We start from the raw sequence: 19,603 nt of genomic DNA, 5'->3' as shown, positions 1-19,603 counted from the left end.
CTTTTATAACTAGTACATTTCTACCACTGAGATTTCTCACGTGTACCTCTGGCATCTGAGGAATTGGCTTCTTAATCTTGTCCTCCATTCCTTTGGGCTTGAGCAGAACCTTCTCTGCCTCCAGGGCCCCGATCAGAGTGTTGGGTTTGAACTTGATTGGATTTCTGTTGGTGGTGACGGGCTCTATAATATAGCCTGATGGGTTCAGGTGGTACTTGGCACAAAGCATCACTAACAAATCCATCATGGGCTTGCTGAAAAACAGAGACACAAGTTAGAAGTAATAAATCAACCGAGCTAAGGATAAAAGGTTGTGTGTTTTATATCCACAGAGAAAACACCGAACTGTTGGCGTGTGAAAATTGCAAATGCCAAGGAGAAACTACTATCACGAAAGTAGATGCCATCACAGAATACGTTTTACACTCTACATTATAGTAATGCATTATCACACAACTTTTTCACAGTGATAAAATGTAGCATGAGGAGCCATCAGTTTTTGCTTCATACACAATTGTTGGTGGTCTGGAAAACTCCTTAGCAACAATATCTGCGCAAGGCTATCCAGCATTTTCCAAATTCTAGGCCTTGGGAGGGTTTCTGCAAATATAATGCCAAAAGTTAAATTATTATCATAATTAGTTCACTGTACTCTGTCAATGAAAAGAGGTTGAAGAATTAGATGCTTAATCTTTTTATATTAAAGTTGGTCTCGATTATAGCTTGAGAGGGCAGAGGGCAAAATATACCAACGGAGTGCGTTTGAGTCTTGCAAAACTAGAATAATAATATCTTGAGTAAACTTGATGGAGAGTGAATAGTGTGGGTCTGTAGTTTCATTTCAGGACACAAAGTCCTTGTTCTGAAAAACAACGAAGCCCTTTTGACCGTAAGATATTCATCTCATGTTTGTCTGATTAGGCGTTTTGGTCTCAGCTGAATTGGTGTGGATGAAAGCTCCACAGACCAGACTTCATAAGACTAACTTTCACGAGATGTATGTGCAGTGGGCTTGTATCAAAACTTAATCTAAGTTCTACCATAATAACTGTGCTGAAAACACAAATAACATTATTCTACCTTAGCAAGTGAAAAGGAACCAGCCACATTGTGCAACTTTTTAATGCATTTAATGGTGCAAGTATTGTTAACCAAAACCAAAGCTTTTACTGCACCAACTACAATATCTGACTCAAAGAAATGCTACATTCAATTAGAGCCTTGGAAAGATCACGTTATGGTAGAAGGATGTGTAATCGTATACCAAAAATTAATATGAATCAAATATTTGTTTTGGAATATATGACACTTGCATAAGAATTGGTCAAAATGCATTTAGATCATGCTTCATCTTGGAATCATGGGATGTCTTGGAGGTCTTACCAAGGAGGGAACGTTGGGAGCACTGTGTTGGTGTTGAGTCACCGTGAGACACTTCCTTTATTTGTTTACTGCACTTCTTTAGAACAAGGCCCATAGGCAAGTCATTCCACAAAATGTGTGACTTTTGATATTTTAAGTAGAAATTGTGCACAAATATAGAATTATAAAAGTCTTACACTAAATGAAGTGACCTTTAATTTAGACCACATGGAAAATTCAATAAATCCGATTTTTGATATGAATTAAGACTTGCTCAAGTGCCAAAATTCAGCAATTTTGACATGTCCCTCTAAGCATCCTCTGTGACTTCATTTAAAATGTTAACCCACTTAACCCCAACATGTCTCCAAGTTTTCCCCATCATTGTGAAGCCGTAGTTATTTTTGTTTCTTTGACAAAGTAATTTCTGAAGCTTGTTTTAATATGGTGGAACTATTACTTGTAAAATATTTTAATAGTCAAATCATAGTGTAAAAGCAGGTGAGCTGGTTCTACTCTTTTGGTCTATTTTCTGGGGTTTTGGGTTGGAAAACAGAAAACTGGGTGGTTTGAACATAATATGTCAACCCTGTTACCCATAGACAGACAGGTGGGACATTTTTTAACAAGAATAATGTTGTGAAGCTTCCATTCAATTGCCCCTCCCTGTTTCACACAACAAGCTTCAATCCCCCTGTCACAAGGGGATTTCTAACAGATTTAAGATGTTGTCAACCCTGTTACTTTATTTGGCACTTAGTAGGCAATTGAGATGGGAAAACTTGTTTTTATGAAGTTGAACATGTGACAGAATGTAAACATTAGGTGAAAACAAAACAGTTTTTTCCCACCAAGTTACACTACTCAAAAGGCAACGAATTAGTCTGTCTAAACTACTGGCACACAGCTTGGACACCCATGCATACCCCACAAGATCCCAGATCTGTGTTAATAAGGAGCAGCTTCTAGCAGTAGTGGTTCTACTTGAACCAGCACAAACACTTATGGCCTATGCACTCCTCTGCTACTGACTCTCACTCTGCCAAGTGTGCTTGTTGTAAACTCAACCCAGGCCAAAGTTTGTTGAAACTATATTTATTTCATTACAGATAGTCTTTAACTCCACAGACACGGTCCCCAAGTCCAGACACACAGTACTACATAGAGCCATGACTACATGAAACTCTATTCCACATCAAGTAACTGATGCAAGCCATAAAATTAGATTTAAAAAAAATAACTGATTAAAAAAATACCTTATGGAACACCGGGGATTGTGAATCAACACAAACATAGGCACTGACACATGCATACACACATGATAACATACGCACTATTCACAAACATGGGTTTAGTACTGTAGATATGTGGTAGTGGTGGAGTAGGGGCCTGAGGGCACACAGTGTGTTGTGAAATCTGTGAATGTATTGTAATGTTTTTTTACATTTTATAAACTGCCTTAAATTTTGCTGGACCCCAGGAAGAGTAGCTGCTGCCTTGGAAACAGCTAATGGGGGATCCATAATAAATACAACATTGGTGGAATGACTCAGGCACTAAGTAGGGAATAGGGTGCCATTTGAGAAGACCTAGTCTCACCTGCCATGGACAGTGGCTGTCTTCTCCACTCCGCCTGGCAGAACCACAACCAGAGTCAGGTCCTGTTCAAGTAGGTTCTCCTTCTGGTCCATGGTCATCAGAGGATATCCTGATACGGAGTGTCTCTGGGAGAGGCCTGCACCTTCCAGACCCTTCACTGATACTGGGGGAGACGGGGCCTTGCTTTTGGTTGACACTCTGCCGGTAGGAAAAGCAAAGGGACAAGATGAGCGCTCACACAATCATTTCAACTCTTAATATTATATTATCAGCCCGGCTTCTTGGGCATTATCACTTAAATAGAACTCCCCCAAAGAAACTAATCAAGTCAGGGTTAAGTTGGGCCTGGGCCCATCAAGTTAAGAAATTGCAAAAATTCCTATTTTCAGAGTAAGTGGTGCCCTCTGAAGAAATTCCATAGGCTACAGGTTAGGCAGCTTTGTCGACTGTGTTACTCCCCACTGAACAACCCCTTGAATGATTAAAGAGAAATAACTTAGCTCAACCGTCCCGTGGGGGATGAGGTTGTAAGTAACAAGAACATTTCCTAGGACATAGACATATCTGATATTGGTAGAAAGCTTACATTCTTGTTAATCTAACTGCACTGTCCAATTTACAGTAGCTATTACAGTGAAATAATACCATGCTATTGTTTGAGGAGAGTGCACAGTTATGAAATTAAAGTTATTAATAAACCAATTCGGCACATTTGGGCAGTCTTGATACAACATTTTGAACAGAAATGCAATAGTTCATTGGATCAGTCTAAAACTGTGCACATACACTGCTGCCATCTAGGGGCCAAAATCTAAATTGCAGCCGGACTGGAATAATACATGATGGCCTTTCTCTTGCATTTCAAAGATGGTACAAAAAAATACAAAGAAAAAAACCTTCCGTTCTTTTGTATTATCTTTTACCAGATCTATTGTGTTATATTTTCCTACATTCCTTTTACATTTCCACAAACTTCCAAGTGTTTCCTTTCAAATGGTACCAAGAATATGCATATCCTTGCTTCAGGGCCTGAGTTACAGGCAGTTAGATTTGGCTATGTCATTTTAGGCGAATAATTATTAAAAGGGTCCGATCCTGTTAACAGATACCCCCAGCTAAAAGAGACACAGACACTACAGTGGTCCACACCAGGCTAGGCTACAAAGTCCAGATTTCATGTCTCAAAGTTTTATGGCAACGTGATTATGGGAATGAGACACAATCTCCTCACCAAAAGGATGTCAAGATTTAGTTTCTTTCCACACAAAGGAAACAACATTTAAGAGACATTTTAACTACAAGTTAAAACAGTGTTACTGTTATAGGCTCTGAAAACAAAAAACAGGTGCCAATATAGCATTAATTAATAGTCAAAAGTGCTTGAAGACGAACATAATATTGTTCAATTTATGAAACAGTCCTGCTTTTCTCAGTAGCCATATTCAGACACTTCTGAGAACATGTGTATGTACAGTTGAAGTCGAAGTTTACATACACTTAGGTTGGAGTCATTAAAACTTGTTCTTCAACCACTCCACAAATTTCTTGTTAACAAACTATAGTTTTGGCAAGTCGGTTAGGACATCTAATTAGGACAAGTAATTTTTCCAACAATTGTTTACAGATTATTTCACTTATAATTCACTGCATGACAATTCCAGTGGCTCAGATGTTTACATACAGTAAGTTGACTATGCCTTTAAACAGCTTGGAAAATTCCAGAAAATGATGTCATGGATTTAGAAGCTTCTGATAGGTTAATTGACATCATTTGAGTCAATTGGAGGTGTACCTGTGGTTGTATTTCAAGGCCTACCTTCTACCTCAGTGTCTCTTTGCTTGACATCATGGGAAAATCAAAAGAAATCCGCCAAGACCTCAGAAAGAAAATTGTAGACCTCCACAAGTCTGGTTCATCCTTGGGAGCTATTTCCAAACGCCTGAAGGTACCACGTTCATCTGTACAAACAATAGTACGCAAGTATAAACACCATGGAACCACGCAGCCATCATAGCGCTTAGGAAGAAGACACGATCTGTCTCCTAGAGATGAACGTACTTTGGAGCGAAAAGTGCTAATCAATCCCAGAACAACAGCAAAGGACCTTGTGAAGATGCTGGAGGAAACCGGTACAAAAGTATCTATATCCAAAGTAAAACAAGTCCTATAATCGACAACCTGAAAGGCTGAAGGATGCCTACAAACCTGACTCAGTTACACCAGCTCTGAGGAATGGGACAAAATTCCCCCAAGCTTGTGGAAGGCTACCCAAAACGTTTGACCCAAGTTAAACAATTTAAAGGCAATGCTACCAATTACTAATTGAGTGTATGTAAACTTCTGACCCACTGGGAATATGATGAAAGAAATAAAAGCTGAAATAAATCATTCTCTCTACTATTATTCTGACATGTCACATTCTTAATATAAAGTGGTGATCCTAATTGACCTAAGACAGGGAATTTTTACTCGGATTAAATGTCAGGAATTGTGAAAAACTGAGTTTAAATGTATTTGGCTAAGATGTATGTAAACTTCTGACTTCAACTCTATATAGAGTTATACAGCCAATACATTGATCCATTACCATTAAGTTACCTTGGTAGATAAGTACTTTTACTATACTTAAGTACTTGCCAGTTGCCAGTGTATCAGATAACACACAGTAGTGGCATGAACTCACAGGGTACCGTTGCCAACCATCAGTTGCTGTCTGTCTGGGGCCAACAATTGATTTACAGTGTGAAATATGAAAACAGATGTTGAGTGGAATCTCCCTCTGCTAACACCTGGTACTGTACAGCTGCAGGAGGGTCTGCATACAGTCTACCCAAAGAAGGTAAGAACTAAACATAACCAGACAACACACAAGGCGGCATATTGTATTTTCATTATCCTGCTGCTTGATTAGCATCAAGGGAAATGCCATCAAAAAAGGCATTTGTTGCCCGTGCATGTTCCTTACATTATTGTCTGTGACAATGCACAACTAGAACGGCAGTTCAAAAGGCATAATATCCAGGTACTGCAACCGATTTTCAAATACCTGAGATGCCTTTGTGTGTGTGCGCATGTGAGAGTTAGAGAGAGACCACAGCCCATAGAAATTCAACAGTAATGACTATGTGACTCCAAATCATTCCACAGAAGTTGACGTTATGGTGTTGTGCCGTTGATGATTAGGCTACTTCCTAGTCTTTGCTTGGGCATCATTTACAAAACAGAGGAGCCATTACTAACTGGCTGCTACTCACTCCTCTAAATGGATCCACTGAAGGGGCTGGGCAGCAGTACAGTTTGATTACTGGCCTGCATTAAATACACTCTCCAGCGATTGTTATCATTTTGAAAACACGTTATATCCTGATATGCCATTCTTATATTTGTTTTGAAGCAATAAAAGGCAGCACAATAACATCACCATAAGAGCTGTCTAAAATCTTTACATCCCAACATGCATTATTGTAGCTGGAACATAGGAATGTTCCCGTGAAATACCTTTTCAGCCTCTTTCATGAAATGTTTCCATAATCAATGGGAAACGCTGAGGGAAAAATAGTTAATACTTGATGGGGAAAACAACAGATTGTTTATGCTTGTGACCGACAAGAGTCAGTAGAGTCAGTCTTGCCCAGTTGAAGTTACGGTCATTAAATACACGGGATTTGTTAACTCAGGTTTGATGCATGAAGATTAGCAAGCATTCCCGCTGTTGTAGTCAGTTAACGGTTGGTGTGTAGCCTAAAGGTCCCTTGGGAAAGGTGGATTGAAGTACAAAGCACAAAACAAAGTGGCTATGCAAAACAGGCTTCCCTGCCCTCTTCCGGACAACACCCTGTGTATTTTAAGAAACCACCAACAACATTCATTGTTGTTTCTACTGTACGGGCTCACACATGCCACTGCAGGGTTAACAGAAACTCTACTGTACGCTCCCCACTTCAGCAAAACTATTGAATCAATGGCAAACTACAACCAGTAACTATCCACTCAAACCAATGTATCGTACAACATTCTTGTATGACAGTACAAATAACATGGGCCACATTGTGTCTTTGAAGAAATTATTACCTAGGCAGATGCACTTTCAAGAATCGTAGTAGTAATACCCTAAGACTGAAGGCACATCTACCCATTACGTTCCTCTTCAACAGTGTATTCGTTAATAAACAATGCAACAAAAGTAAGACAGGGTGCTATAAGAAGATCTAGACAGACCTAGAGTGCCTCAAGTGAACCTTGTACTCCCTTTTTCCAATGCTGGATACATGTTTGAACATGACACATTCATCCTAAAAACAGATCCTCTCCACCAATCATTATCGAGTAACGCCTTCTTACCTCTTGGCCTCAGTGTTGAGTTATCCCCGCTTAAATACCTGCCTTCTCCCCTGGGTTCAAAGACAGACTCTGCTACGATATGCCTGTTGGAGCCACTGAGGTATAATAAAAAACGGCTGGAGCAGAGTAGACCGGGTCTACCTTAAAGCCACGCCCAGGCCATGATATTAGAAAATCTGTAGTCTCCTTTATTTTAAATCGCCTCACAGTGGGCCCCCTCCGTCTGTCAGCCGCAGAAAGCTCTTAAGCATGGTGTGTCGGTGGAGATTCAGTTCCGTTCAAACAGAGAGAGAGAGAGAGAGAGAGAGAGAGAGAGAGCTCCCCCACAGCTAGTAATAAGCAGAGGGCTAATCAGCTTTACTTGACCTCCCTGCGCACTGCGTTGCAGCCGTGAACCTGCGGGCATGGCGGTGAAACAACACAGCCCTGCCATCCATCACATTCACAGCATGTTGATCAACTTCCTCTCATATCCTCCAGTTCACACCACCGTGTCCGCTAGCTGTCTGTCCGCCTTATAGAGCCTGTCCAAAAGCATGCCTGGGACGCTTTCCAAATGCTTAATCAGGTGTTCATTTGTATGCATTTGCTTTTCATTATCCGAAAGACACAGACCACTTACCACCATGCCCCGCTTCTTTGAAGTGACTCATTCTGAAGTCACATCAGCAAGTGCGTGTGGATCTAACTCCCATAAACCAGCCTGCCAACGAATGAGATCACATGCACACCTGCACAGATATGTTTCACCTAGGGTGCTGTAGTTGCTGAGACAAGAGTTTGGAATGGATTCCTTGTAGGCTAATCTTATAATGATGTCTAGATGATTGCTTTCTGATGACGTCTGATAAACATATCCTTAGATGACAAGACTTAAGCTTTAAGCCTCTGACTTGTACTCATTTGCATAGGGTTGTTGAGATGAGGCCGATTTAATTATGTAACTACTGGCCTTACCTTATCATTATTGATCTGATGGATCCACAAGTCTCAATTCTAATAAACTTTCTTTTGTTTTCGACATCTGATCCACATTTGTATTTAATCAAACCTTTGTCTGGTTTTGGTTAATCGGTCAAATGTGAAATAGTAAACAGTATTAGAAAACTCATTGGAAAAACAGAAATGATTAAGTACATGCAGTGTGCATGGGTAGGTTTTAATGATATGATCTAAGTGATGTTGTTAGTTACAGTAGTGGTTACTAGGTAGCTGATTATTCCACCTGATTGGGTCTACTGTACAGCAGTGTTCATTTCATCAACAAAAATAGTGACTAAAATATTCGTCCAACACCTATTTTTCAGTGGCAATTGACGAGACTATAACTGACTAAATAGACCCAGAATAAACTATAACAAAAGGCAAATGTTTTCTTTCAGTTCACTAAAACAGGACGAGATTAAATTCACTGTGACTAAAATCGGACTACTAATTTGACTGAACAATCGTTTTTGGAGAGATTGAGAGTTTTTCAGCGATAAGCACAATTCATATTAGCAGCACAGATGGGGGGGGGGGTGGGGGGTGGGGGTGGGGGGGGTCGCTTAACCCTCTCACTTTCCCCACTGCATTTCATAGCCAAGGTATGTTGCCAAAGTATCCAAGTCTCCCTCTTTTCCTCAGAGAAAACGACTTGAATCTAGCCCCTAATGTTCAAAAGATATGACCCATAATACCGCCACTTCATTTTTACAAATTTCTATCGTGCATTGGTCATTCTAAAACCATTTGTTTATGCTACACCTTGTTCAGTCATGTTACCTCATCAGCTACAGTGCATTCAGAAATTATTCAGACCCCTTCCCTTTTTCCTCATTTTGTTATGGTACAGCCTTATTATAAAATGTATTAAATAAATGTTTTCCTCATCAATCTACACCCAATAATGACAAAGGAAATGTCCATAGAGCTCCGAGACAGGACTGTGTCGGGGCACAGATCTGTCTGCAGCACTGAACAAGAACACAGTGGCCTCCATCATTCTTAAATGGAAGACGTTTGGAACCACCAAGACTCTTCTTAGAGCTGGCTGCCCGGCCAAACTAAGCAATCGGATGGTCACTCTGACAGAGCTCTAGAGGTCCTCTGTGGAGATGGGAGAAACTTTCAGAAGGACAGCCATCTCTGCAGCACTCCACCAATCAGTCCTTTATGGTAGAGTGGCCAGACGGAAGCCACTCCTCAGTAAAAGGCACATGAAATCCCGCATCGAGTTTGCCAAATGGCACCTAAAAACTCTCAGATTATGATAAATAAGATTCTCTGGTCTGATGAAACCAAGATTGAACTCTTTAGCCTTAATGCCAAGCTTCACGCCTGGAGGAAACCTGGCACCATCCCTACGGTGAAGCATGGTGGTGGCAGCATCATGCTGTGGGGATGTTTTTCAGTGACAGGGAGACTAGTCAGGACCAAGGGAAAGATGAACTGAGCAAAGTACAGAGAGATCCTTGATGGAAACCTGCTCCAGAGAACTCAGGACCTCAGAATAGGGTAAAGGTGCACCTTCCAACAGGACCACAACCCTAAGCACACAGCCAAGACAACGCAGCAGGGGCTTCAGGACAAGTCTCTAAATGTCCTTGAGTGTCCCAGCCAGAGCCCGGACCCGATCGAACATCTCTGGAGAGATCCGAATATAGTTGTGCAACCTGACAGAGCTTGAAAGAATCTGCAGAGAACAATGGGAGAAACTCACCAAAAACAGATGTGCCAAGCTTGTAGCGCCATACCCAAGAAGACTCAAGGCTTTAATCACTGCCAAAGGTGATTCAACAAAGTACTGAGTAATACATAAGTAAATGTGATTTCAGTTTTGTATTTTTTTATACATTTGCAGAAATGTCTAAATATCTGTTTTGCTTTGTAATTGAGGTATTGTGTTTAGATTGAAGGGGGAAAAAACGATTTCATTGATTTTAGAATAAGGCTGTAACGTAACAAAATGTGGAAAAAGTCAACGGGTCTGAATATTTTCCAAATGCACTGTAGTTCTAGCTAACAACCTGGGGCGCATTCAGCAGGACGCAACCTTTTGGAATGTTCAGATGTAGAACAAACATGCCTCTCTGACATGTTGAATAAGGATTAACGTTGGCTCCATTAATGGAATTTCTATCTAGAACGTTTGAGAAGATTTTGCATTTAGTGACACAGAAAGAAAGGAAAAGGGATAGCAAACAATTTATTGACTAAATTCATCTTGCCACTAAACTATATCTGACTGGGTAAATAACTTTATTTTTGGTTAATGTGGAGCCAGTTACTCAGACTTGAGCACTTGGACTAGGACTCGAGCACTGGGACTCGGACTTCAGCCATAAAGACTTGTGACTCGACCATTGGTGACTCGGACTCGAGCACGGGGGACTTGAGACTCAATTTTGAAGTGAGGTTTGGTGACCGACTACATTACTGCCTGGGAGAAACAGTCATTAGCTCCCGTTCAAAGTCATGAACCCCCGTTCTATTTTTGGACATCAATGTGGCTGCGGTGTCTGTGGAATTTTGATAACAATGGCAATACCGCGACCGAGTGATGGAGGTGCAACCAATACTATTTTGCCAATACTTTGCAACAGCATCTTGTAACGTTGTTCCTCCTCCTCTTCATACGAAGAGGAGGAGTAGTGATTCGACCAACATGCAGCGGGTTGTGAATACATAATAATACTTTATTAACCAGACGAAACTAAACACACGAAGAACACTTGATAAATTTACAAAACAACAAAACGAAATAGACAGACCTGAACGAGAGTACTTACATAAAACACGAAGCACGTAGGAACAGGTACAGACTATAACAAACGAACGAACAAACGCTACAGTCCCGTGTGGTGCGCAGACACAGACACGGACGACAATCACCCACAAACAAACAGTGAGAACACCCTACCTTAATATGACTCTCAATTAGAGGAAAACGCAAAACACCTGCCTCTAATTAAGAGCCATACCAGGCAACCCAAAACCAACATAGAAACAGAAAACATAGACTGCCCACCCAAACCTCACGCCCTGACCATCACACACATACAAAACAACAGAAAACAGGTCAGGAACGTGACAGAACCCCCCCCCCCCCCTCAAGGTGCGAACGCCGGGCGCACCAGCACAAAGTCCAGGGGAGGGTCTGGGTGGGCATCTGACCACGGTGGTGGCTCAGGCTCCGGACGCTGTCCCCACACCACCATAGTCACTCCCCGCTTCTGTATTCCCCTCCCAATGACCACCCTCCAACTAAAACCACCTAAATGAAGGGGCAGCACCGGGATAAGGGCCAGCACCGGGATAAGGGCCAGCACCGGGATAAGGGCCAGCACCGGGATAAGGGCCAGCACCGGGATAAGGGGCGGCAGGTCCTGGCTGAGGGACTCTGGCAGGTCCTGGCTGAGGGACTCTGGCAGGTCCTGGCTGAGGGACTCTGGCAGGTCCTGGCTGAGGGACTCTGGCAGGTCCTGGCTGAGGGACTCTGGCAGGTCCTGGCTGAGGGACTCTGGCAGGTCCTGGCTGAGGGACTCTGGCAGGTCCTGGCTGAGGGACTCTGGCAGGTCCTGGCTGAGGGACTCTGGCAGGTCCTGGCTGAGGGACTCTGGCAGGTCCGGGCTGAGGGACTCTGGCAGGTCCGGGCTGAGGGACTCTGGCAGGTCCGGGCTGAGGGACTCTGGCAGGTCCGGGCTGAGGGACTCTGGCAGGTCCGGGCTGAGGGACTCTGGCAGGTCCGGGCTGAGGGACTCTGGCAGGTCCGGGCTGAGGGACTCTGGCAGGTCCGGGCTGAGGGACTCTGGCAGGTCCGGGCTGAGGGACTCTGGCAGGTCCGGGCTGAGGGACTCTGGCAGGTCCGGGCTGAGGGACTCTGGCAGGTCCGGGCTGAGGGACTCTGGCAGGTCCGGGCTGAGGGACAGCTCCTGACTGTGGGGCAGCTCATGACTGTAGGGCAGCTCATGACTGTAGGGCAGCTCATGACTGTAAGGCAGCTCATGACTGTAAGGCAGCTCATGACTGTAAGGCAGCTCATGACTGTAAGGCAGCTCATGACTGTAAGGCAGCTCATGACTGTAGGGCAGCTCCTGACTGTAGGGCAGCTCCTGACTGTAGGGCAGCTCCTGACTGTAGGGCAGCTCCTGACTGGCTGGCGGCTCTGGCGGCTCCTGACTGACGGACGGCTCTGGCGGCTCCTGACAGACGGGCGGGTCTAATGGCTCGGGACAGACGGGCGGCTCTAATGGCTCGTGGCAGACGGACGGCTCAGAAGGCGCTGTGCAGACGGACGGCTCAGAAGGCGCTGTGCAGACGGACGGCTCAGAAGGCGCTGGGCAGACGGACGGCTCAGAAGGCGCTGGGCAGACGGATGGCTCAGAAGGCGCTGGGCAGACGGATGGCTCAGAAGGCGCTGGGCAGACGGATGGCTCAGAAGGCGCTGGGCAGACGGATGGCTCAGACGGCGCTGGGCAGACGGATGGCTCAGACGGCGCTGGGCAGACGGATGGCTCAGACGGCGCTGGACAGACAGATGGCTCAGACGGCGCTGGACAGACAGATGGCTCAGACGGCGCTGGACAGTGATGGAGGTGCAACCAATACTATTTTGCCAATACTTTGCAACAGCATCTTGTAACGTTGTTCCTCCTCCTCTTCATACGAAGAGGAGGAGTAGTGATTCGACCAACATGCAGCGGGTTGTGAATACATAATAATACTTTATTAACCAGACGAAACTAAACACACGAAGAACACTTTATAAATTTACAAAACAACAAAACGAAATAGACAGACCTGAACGAGAGTACTTACATAAAACACGAAGCACGTAGGAACAGGTACAGACTATAACAAACGAACGAACAAACGCTACAGTCCCGTGTGGTGCACAGACACAGACACGGACGACAATCACCCACAAACAAACAGTGAGAACAACCTACCTTAATATGACTCTCAATTAGAGGAAAACACAAAACACCTGCCTCTAATTAAGAGCCATACCAGGCAACCCAAAACCAACATAGAAACAGAAAACATAGACTGCCCACCCAAAACTCACGCCCTGACCATCACACACATACAAAACAACAGAAAACAGGTCAGGAACGTGACACATCTGGTGATATTGTGCTAGTCTCTCCCTCTCTCTGCGCTTGTGTGAATCTTTGTTTTATATGTAAAGTGCAATATCTATGTAGGCTTAAATAGGAATTTACATGGCCAGATATTTCTTAGATATTAGTATAGATGTTTGTCATATTTCTGCTGTTGGGAAGAGAATAAGATGGTCTGCAGAAAATTATGTTTGTAGGACAAGGCTGTATGTTTGTGCACATGGAATTCAGTGATTTATGTTTAATACAGGATAAATGAGGCAATACAAGTGTGATGTGACAACAACAAAAAAGGGGCATTTAGTTGACTAAAATGACCCACTGTTTTCGTATAATTAGACTAATCATTATTCAAACGGGAAAAATGTGACTAAGATTTAATGACATTCTGGTCCAAACGACTAAGACCAGACTAAATCTAAAAGAAGAGTGCCAAAATGAACACTGCTGCCCAGGCCGGTGATGTAACAATGAGTGTTAATTATGGAGCCTGTCAGCACTTATTACTCTCCCTAGAAGCTTGCATATGAGAAAATGTAATAATAGGCAAGCTAAACTCAGAACCATATATTCATATTTAAAGCACCAATATCTACAGTATGTTGTGTCAGATTTCACAAACAGAGTGACATCTATATCAACTTTTTTTCAGTTCCCATAATACTTAATAATGCCAGGAATGGCATACAGGTTGAAACATGACCTGAAACGCATTGAAAAGCAGGGCACAGATGCTGCTTGTTACGGTCTATTACAGAGTACTTGAAGTGTCCCGTGCTGTACTTTGTTGTCTAAATTAGAAAAATATATGCAAGCGGTCACCATCTGCCTATTAAATATATTTGTGACCAAAAACAGGAAGCTACAGTTTGACCTTGGGTAGTAAGCGTACAATGGCTCATTTAAATGTCCTACATTTTACAATGAAAGCGCCAGATCAAAGCTCCTGTAAATTTCCTACGTCTTACAATGAGAGCGCCAGATCAAGAGAGATTTAACAACATCAGGTCTTTTCCTGCACCCTCTGCCCCACTTTGTACTGTACATGTCACTTTCACAGGTTTGTTCGCTTAAAATAACAGAACTAAGTGCTTGATACAGTACAATGATCAAGTGCCACTCAGTTCATGCTCCAAGTGTAAGGGCAACAAATAGGTTGTTGTCTACTCAAATAGATTGTTTGGTATACTTCCTCTGTAAATAGTATTTTGTCTTTTGAGTTTGTCCTTCATTTAACAGAAATGCTATATCAGATGATAAGGGGACAACTTGTGGTTGGAGGTAGTAGTGGGTGGGAATTCGCGTGACAGGATGGGGGTGGGGTTGCAGAGAATGGGGTAAATCCCTGTGGAAAGACAAAACACAGGGCCAGGGCTACAGCTGGTAATTTGGTAAGAGGTCACTCACAGTAAACACAAGCTGTTTAGAGAAGGTCTGGAAAGGCCAATACTCCAGGAGCTGTGTGGGACGGATGGAGAGAGATAAGAAAAAAGAGCAACTCTATGAAAACTCCCCACTTCCTGTGTGTATCCTTTATTGTTTTAGGCAAAACAAAACCATTTTCCCATAACATGTTCCTATGCAGGCTTCAAACTTGCTTGGCAAATTTCACACCCTTATTTAGACAACTGATAAGTATCTCGGGGGTATTAATAACTTCAGGTTGGCTAAGCGTTAATATACAGTATGTACTGTAATAACCCTCTCTTATGAATCACCTTATTTCACTTCAGTAACATTGGACCATCCCAAATGGCAACTTATTCCCTTTAGTACACCACTTTTGGCCATAGCACTGGTCAAAAGTAGTGCACTATAAAGGGAATAGCTAGGTCCCATTTGAGACGCACACATAATTTTTTATAGCACTTTCTTTCCTTCTTACTACCACTGAGACTCCAGCTGATAGTAAGTTAGTCAGCCAGTCAGTCAATCAATGTAATTTGAAAACATTCTGGGTGATCCTTGAATTCCATGTACTGTACATGAAAATCACCCAGCGCAGGTCACAGAAGAGATCAACCTAGTCTGACTGGTTCTCTCCCCACTTTTCCCCACACGCCAAATTTCAGAGGTCAAATTTGCTTCTGCAGAACATTCTCAGTACAAGCAAGATCCTCACAAAGTTCTACAGCTCACCATCGAGAACATTCTGACCGCTTGCATCACCGCCTGGTATGGCAACTGCTCAGCATGGGACCGTACGGTGCTACAGATGGTAGTGTATATGGCCCAGTACATCACTGAGGCCAAGCTTCCTGCCATCCAGGTCCTCTATACCAGGCGGTGTCAGAGGAAGGCCTCAAAAATGGTCAAAGACTGCAGCCACCCAAGTCATAGACTGTTCTCTCTACTACCGCATGGCAAGCGGTACCAGAGCGCCAAGTCTAGTCCAAAGGGCTCCTGAACATCTTCTATCCCCAAGCCATAAGACTCCTAAACAATTAATCAAATGGCCACCTGGACTATTTGCACTTTTTACACTGCTGCTACTCACTGTTTATCATCTATGCATAGTAATTTTACTCCTTCCAACATGTACATATTACCTCCATTATTTAGACTAACCTGTACCCCCTGTATATCGCCTCGTTATTGTTATTTTATTGTGTTACTTTATTTAGTCAAATATTTTATTAAAATTGCATTGATGGTTAAGGGCTTGTAAGTAAGCATTTCACGGTAAGACCTACACCTTGGCACAGTCAAGACAGGGTAAACATCTGCCAAGCATTACGATATGAGAACAACAAGTAATGTGTTCCAGTCCAAGTGTATGTTTAAATCCATTGCTTTTGGCTTGATAAGAGGTGGAATTAGGAGCTATTTAAGGGTATTTAAATCCATCAGATAGTCAGCTGAAGCTTATGTTGTGTATGTAATAATATGTGTATGGCACTGACAGGAACAAGTTTGTCCTTTCTGCGAGGACATAAAAATCGAATCAAACTGTTCGTCACAAGCTTCATAAACAACAGGTGTAGACCAATTGTGAAATGCTTACTTAGAGAAATAATAGAAAAGTAATAACACGAGGAATAAATATAAAATGAATAATGATAACTTGGCTATAGACACGGAGTACCAGTACCGAGTCGATGTGCAGGGGTACCAGGTAATTGAGGTAGATATGTAAATATAGATATACATTCTATGACGGTGCCACATTGAAAGTCACGGAGCTCTTCAGTACGGGCCAATCTACTGCCAATGTTTGTCTATGGAGATTGCATGGCTGTGTGCTCGATTTTATACATCCGTCAGCAACGGGTGTGGCTGATATAGCCAAATCCACTAATTCGAAGGGTGTCCACATACTTTTGTATATATAGTGTATATGATGTAAGCCACATTATGCACAACAGAAAATTATAAAATCCAATAGATGTTGCTAGCTATAAGAGACCTTAGGTAAATAAATTAATCTAGCTCCAGTAGGCTAATCTTTTGAGTGTGAACTGTATTATTGTACTGTATTATATTGACTGGAATTACTCACGTCGTTCAATTAAAAACAGCAGGGAGAGAACATGCGATTCAGGTACAGCACATGCGTATAGGCTAGTGAATTTGATTTTAATTTGAAAAAAAGGGCCTATTTGAATAATTAGTAAGCTGACGCATATATTCACACCTTTCATATTTCCCCTAATATTAGCCTACCTCTTCTCTCTATTGTTGCATCATTCTTTCCTCGCTTTCAACAGTTACATAAAATACGTTTTGTTGTCCTTATCTTCATCATTCCAATGACATCCCTGAATAATATAGGACTATAATGAGATGCAGGAGGCTTTCACGTCTCTTCACTAAGATTGAATGGTTACGAGTCTAAATAAATAACTGCTATAGCCTACCGCCGTAGGGGGTTCGCTCTTCTTTCAAACTGCGCGTGAGTTCTATTGGCTGCTGTATTTAACATTCAGCAAACAAGAGCTTGTGTCCCTCTTCAAAGTCTATCGCTATAAGAAATACAAAAAAAATAATGTCCTGCAACCTATTCTAGCTTTTCCTGCATGGGACTCCAAGAGCTAAGGAGTGTTTAAGGAGAGAGGCTACCAGAGCACAGGTGTGTGCATATTGCGCAAGAGACAGCGGCTGTAAGTTAGAAGCTTATTATGCATAACCCATCATTAAATTAGCTAAATACAAAGGCTAATACTGCATTGAATGTATTACCTGAAAGAGGTAAGCTAGGACATCTATATATAGGCCTATATACAGTTGAAGTTGGAAGTTTACATACACCTTTAAACATTTAAACTCAGTTTTTCACAATTCCTGACATTTAATCCTAGAAAAATTCCCTGTTTTAGGTCAGTTAGGATCACCACTTTATTTTAAGAATGTGAAATGTCAGAATAATAGTAGAGAAAATTATTTATTTTAGCTTTTATTTCTTTCATCACATTCCCAGTGGGTCAGTAAGTTTACAAACACTCAATTAGTATTTGGTAGCATTTCCTTTAAATTGCTTAACTTCCACCTGACAGAGCTGGTGTAACTGAGTCAGGTTTGTAGGCCTCCTTGCTCGCACATGCCTTTTCAGTTCTGCCCACAAATTGTCTATAGGATTGAGGTCAGGGCTTTATGATGGCCACTCCAATACCTTGACTTTGTTGTCCTTAAGCCATTTTGCCACAACTTTGGAAGTATGCTTGGGGTCATTGTCCATTTGGAAGACCCATTTGCGACCAAGCTTTAACTTCCTGACTGATGTCTTGAAATGTTGCTTCAATATATCCACATAATTTCCCTGCCTCATGATGCCATCTATTTTGTGAAGTGCACCAGTCCCTCCTGCAGCAAACCACCCCCACAACATGATGCTGCCACCCCCGTGCGTCACGGTTTGGATGGTGTTCTTCGGCTAGAAGCCTCCCCCTTTTTCCTCCAAACATAACGATGGCCATTATGGCCAAACAGTTCTATTTTTGTTTCATCAGACCAGAGGACATTTCTCCAAAAAGTATGATCTTTGTCCCCATGTGCAAACCGTAGTCTGGCTTTTTTATGGCGGTTTTGGAGCAGTGGCTTCTTCCTTGCTGAGCGGCCTTTCAGGTTGTCGATATAGGACTCGTTTTACTGTGGATATAGATACTTTTGTACCTGTTTCCTCCAACATCTTCACAGGGTCCTTTGCTGCTGTTCTGGGATTGATTTGCACTTTTCGCACCAAAGTACGTTCATCTCTAGGAGACAGAACGCGTCTCCTTCCTCAGCGGTATGATGGCTGCATGGTCCCATAGTGTTTATACTCGCGTACTATTGTTTGTACAGAGGAGCGTGGTACCTTCAGGCGTTTGAAAATTGCTCCCAAGGATGAACCAAACTTGTGGAGGTCTAACAATTTTTAACAAAAAAGGTCTTAGCTGATTTCTTTTGATTTTCCCATGATGTCAAGCAAAGAGGCACCGAGTTTGAAAGTAGGCCTTGAAATACATCCACAGGTACACCTCCAATTGCCTCAAATGATGTCAATTAGCCTATCAGAAGCTTCTAAAGCCATGACATTTCCTGGAATTTCCCAGCTGTTTAAAGGCACAGTCAACTTAGTGTATGTAAACTTCTGACCCACTGGAATTGTGATACAGTGAATTATAAGTGAAATAATCTGTCTGTAAACAATTGTTGGAAAAATTACTTGTGTCATGCACAAAGTAGATGTCTTAACTGACTTGCCAAACTAAGTGTATGTAAACCTCCAACTTCAACTGTATAAATCTAGAACAGGATTATCTATTTTGGATGTTGAGACAGTTGAGACAGAGAGAAAGACAGAGAGTGCTTGCGCATGCATTGATTTAAAGCAACCATATTCAAGTGATAGGCTGTTTGCGGCAATAAATACAAACATCTTTACAACTAAAAAAATAAGGTGACCCCCGAAAGCCAGATGGCGATGGGTAAATTAGACACGCATTCTGTCTTTATATTACTGTAGCATAGACTATGCTGTAGCAAATGTAGGTCTACCTGTCACAAGAAAAAAAATGACCATGATGAGATGAAAGGTCTACATTGCATTGTGAAGTGCGCTCCATACTGAGATGGGCTGTCTGTCCCCATCCTGAGGCGTTGATGATTCATCATCCAGAGGCCATAGACAAGCCAGATCGCATATCATTTAACACTTCCACTTCATGATATGCTGTTCATGTAAATAATTGATTGTAATTGCCAGTTTCACTCAGTT

The 19,603-nt window shown here is 42.4% G+C and overlaps 1 protein-coding gene across 3 annotated transcripts in view; it reads right to left on the bottom strand.

Moving 5' to 3' along the window:
• The window catches only part of LOC129821308 (cordon-bleu protein-like 1), a 45,497-nt gene that overhangs the window by 13,368 nt on the left and 12,526 nt on the right, over positions 1–19,603 (bottom strand). For 2 of the 3 annotated variants that reach the window (XM_055878822.1, XM_055878823.1), the window contains exons 3-4: positions 2,962–3,159; positions 47–254 (exon numbers count right to left, since the gene is read on the bottom strand). In XM_055878822.1, coding sequence (XP_055734797.1) covers positions 47–254; positions 2,962–3,159 — 406 coding nt within the window. Of the gene's footprint in view, positions 1–46; positions 255–2,961; positions 3,160–7,303; positions 7,550–19,603 lie in introns of those variants that run through there. The other variant, XM_055878824.1, reaches the window with a different exon arrangement.

The sequence above is a fragment of the Salvelinus fontinalis genome, chromosome 23, assembly GCF_029448725.1.
Source record: "Salvelinus fontinalis isolate EN_2023a chromosome 23, ASM2944872v1, whole genome shotgun sequence".
Lineage (NCBI taxonomy): Eukaryota > Metazoa > Chordata > Actinopteri > Salmoniformes > Salmonidae > Salvelinus > Salvelinus fontinalis.
Note: the sequence above shows the minus strand (reverse complement) of the source record. Positions and strands in the feature narration are given on the sequence as shown.